The 3,368-nt window shown below is 39.3% G+C and overlaps 1 protein-coding gene across 1 annotated transcript; it reads left to right on the top strand.

Annotated features, from left to right (window-relative positions):
- Positions 1-1,095: 1,095 nt before the first annotated feature.
- Positions 1,096-1,936, top strand: LOC115983468 (60S ribosomal protein L12). Its single transcript, XM_031106154.1, has one exon. The coding sequence runs from the start codon at positions 1,257-1,259 to the stop codon at positions 1,755-1,757; it is 501 nt and encodes a 166-aa protein (XP_030962014.1). The 5' UTR covers positions 1,096-1,256; the 3' UTR covers positions 1,758-1,936.
- The last annotated feature ends 1,432 nt before the right edge of the window (positions 1,937-3,368 follow it).

Here is a 3,368-nt window from a genome sequence, read left to right on the forward strand (position 1 = left end):
ATCTTATACTCAGCACCTCACAAAACGCCTGGAGAAAAGAGCAAACTCGGTATAGGGGGCAGGACAAGGGAGAAAGCCGCCAACATAGTAATACAGAATCCTGCATCTGACAAGCCCATACTCCAAACCATGCCCTTATACTTTTCTAACGACACCCAACCACTCTAGGTATGAGTTGACAGGATAGGTCTGCACCCCAGAAAGTAAAACTTACACGTAGACACTAAAAAAGGAAATGAACACTAGTATAAAAGGGAAAGAAGGCAAAGGAGAAAGAGGCCCCCAGGAGGAGGAAAAATCCTGGAAAGGGAGAAAGGGTATAATGCTCCTCGGATGCTGTCCGAGGATTTAGATCCCACAACCCGCACTAAAGAAAGACTTAGCTAGTCAAGCCAAGTCTGCCCGTATAAGAGCTTCCATAGAAACCCTGATTACACCGTTCACCTGCGTCCAAGGTCTTGCCTTTCAAGCCCACTCTCTACAAATCATATTGTTGGGGCCCTTTACATATGAGCCCAACGTCACTCATGGGTCGTTAAAAATCGTGTCCCTACAACTATAATAAAAAAATGTCAGGGAAAATGGACATTTGCCCATAATTTTCAAACTATGTAGTAAAATGCTCATATTTTGAAATTATTTAGTGGAATGCCCATTTGTTTTAAAACTTGATTTTAACAAAATTGAGTTTTGTAGACATCCTCAAAATCGAGTTCCATGTGTATTTTTAAGTAGAACTTGACATTTGCAATATCGAGTTTCACTTAAATTTTCACAAGCTCTTGTAGTATCTCAATGCCTTGAATACTTATAACAAGTACCACGACTTGGGTTCAAGAGCTGGTGAGAGAGAGACCAATAAGAGTTTCACTTAAATTTTCAAAACAAATTGTGGCAAAATATGCATAGAACTCAACATTACTAGAGTTTCAAAAATAAAGACATTTTACTAAATAGTTTAAAAATATGAGCATTTTACTATATAGTTTGTAAATTAGGAATAAATGCCCATTTTTAAAAAAAAAAAAAAAATGTCATCCATATTTGTTATAATACCAAAATAACCATCCCATATCTACGAAATGCTAAAACCTCCCGATTATCCAAGGGCGAAAACAGACATTTGAAGTGAGATTCAGCAAAACCCTAGCCTTTTTATATTTTTGCTAACTCTTACTCTCTCGCTTCGCTTCTCTGAAACCCTAGCTTTCACAAAGTAGCAGCCTCATCATCCCGACCCAAAATCCCAATCAACAATGCCGCCGAAGCTCGACCCCTCGCAGGTCGTCGATGTGTACGTCAGAGTCACCGGAGGTGAGGTCGGTGCTGCGAGTTCACTCGCCCCAAAGATCGGTCCGCTAGGTCTCTCGCCGAAGAAGATCGGAGAAGACATAGCGAAGGAGACTGCGAAGGACTGGAAGGGCCTGCGCGTGACGGTGAAGCTGACTGTGCAGAATCGTCAGGCCAAGGTGTCGGTGGTGCCATCGGCGGCGGCTCTGGTCATCAAGGCTCTGAAGGAGCCGGAGCGTGACCGGAAGAAGACGAAGAATATCAAGCACAACGGGAATATCTCCCTCGACGACGTCGTTGAGATCGCCAAGGTTATGCGCCCTAGGTCCATGGCCAAAGACCTCAGTGGCACCGTCAAGGAGATTCTCGGCACGTGCGTCTCTGTGGGTTGCACGGTCGATGGGAAAGACCCTAAGGATTTGCAGCAGGAGATCTCCGATGGTGACGTGGAAGTCCCTCTGGACTGAGAGAGATAGAGAGAGAGACAGAGAGAGAGAGATAGAGGTTCTTCTTCTATTTTAATTTTGAAAAAAACAAAATCGGATATTTTGGGAATTTTGTGATATTTCAAGGTAATTAGATGAATTGGATGGATAATTATTTAGTTTTTTCTTATGAGGAATTATGCTGTTTGAGTTTGATTTAATGATTTTTGTGGTTAATTTTGCTTTTATGAGTTTGATTTTATGATTGTTTGGTTTGATTTTATTTTCTGAATATGAGCTTCTTGGTCACTTTTTGGATCTCAAGAAGGTGTTTGATTGCTGCTTTAATTGAAAGAAGTTTTTCATTTAGAATTTTGATGGCTTAAGATTGTGCCACATTTTTTGTTCATGAATGTCTTTGGCCTTTGCTAGTGAAATGGCATTGTTAGTGTTTAGGAAAATCAAATTCATTGTTAGTGTTTAGGAAAATCAAATTGTGATACAGGGTCGAAGGACTTGAAACATTGTAGTCAATTTCATGTTTCTATCATATTATCCAACCTATTCATTTCAACACCGTGGCTCTAATTTTTGTTGGCATTTCTTGTTGCTTCTTTTCATTTCATTTGGACCATGTTTTGAAACATCTTACAACCTTAAATTGTTTACTGTAACATTGAAACTGCTACACAATAGTGCAGCCACACATAAACATCTGTTGTACTCTCCAAAATCTTATTAAGGCCCTACTTAAGGTGATGTTGTAGGAGGGCCTCGAAGCCGAGTGTCATCTCCTAGGATATTTCTGGTTGCAGTTTGAGTCACTAGGTTTATAATATATTAGAATCTATGGTTACTTATAATAAAATTACTCTGGCTGATAGATACATGTGAAGTAACTTTCTGTTTAGTGATACTCAACTCAAATGTTCTTCATGTTTCTTTTTTGTTGGAATTTTCTTATTTGTTCATGGGAATGTCAATGCAAGATAGGGTGAATGTTCCTAGTCTCTACATGAGTCAGACCAAAATGTATGCAGTGTAATTGTTTTACAGTTAGTGCAATACCATAAGGTTGGTGAGATTGATGATTATTCCTATTGAATGATTGAAACTGATGGCAGGTTAATTGTGATTTGGGATTTATTTTCCCAACCAGATGATAGTGGTAGCTTGTTCTTGAGAAAACTAGAACCCAGTTTTTCGGCTTGCCCACCGCTAAAATACACCAGTAATCTAGGGGTGATAAATCATGTGAAATGGAACTAGGATATTTTGTTTATGCTTACATAGTACTTGGTATATTCATTGTTGGGTCAGCATATGTGAGAAGTGTAGTAAGACTGTAAGAGTCATAGTCCTAGATGGGGCATAAATGGAAGTAGTCGTTAAGTAATGTAGAAGTTTTAGAGAAAGTTCAATTTGTGTAGCTTGCACAGCTGCAGCAGTTTGTATTTATATTAGTAATCTGGTGTTCATAAATTATGGGAAATGGAGTTAGGATACTGTGTTTACCTATATGGTACCTAGGCTTGATAGATATTTGGCCCTTTTCAACCATACCTACCATTAAGGTGTTTGTTTTCTGGGGTCACTTTCTATGGGATGCTTGGATGCTGTAGCAGTTTGTGTTTCGGTTAGTAATCTCGGTGA

Source organism: Quercus lobata, chromosome 1 (genome assembly GCF_001633185.2).
Source record: "Quercus lobata isolate SW786 chromosome 1, ValleyOak3.0 Primary Assembly, whole genome shotgun sequence".
NCBI classification, from domain to species: Eukaryota; Viridiplantae; Streptophyta; class Magnoliopsida; order Fagales; family Fagaceae; genus Quercus; species Quercus lobata.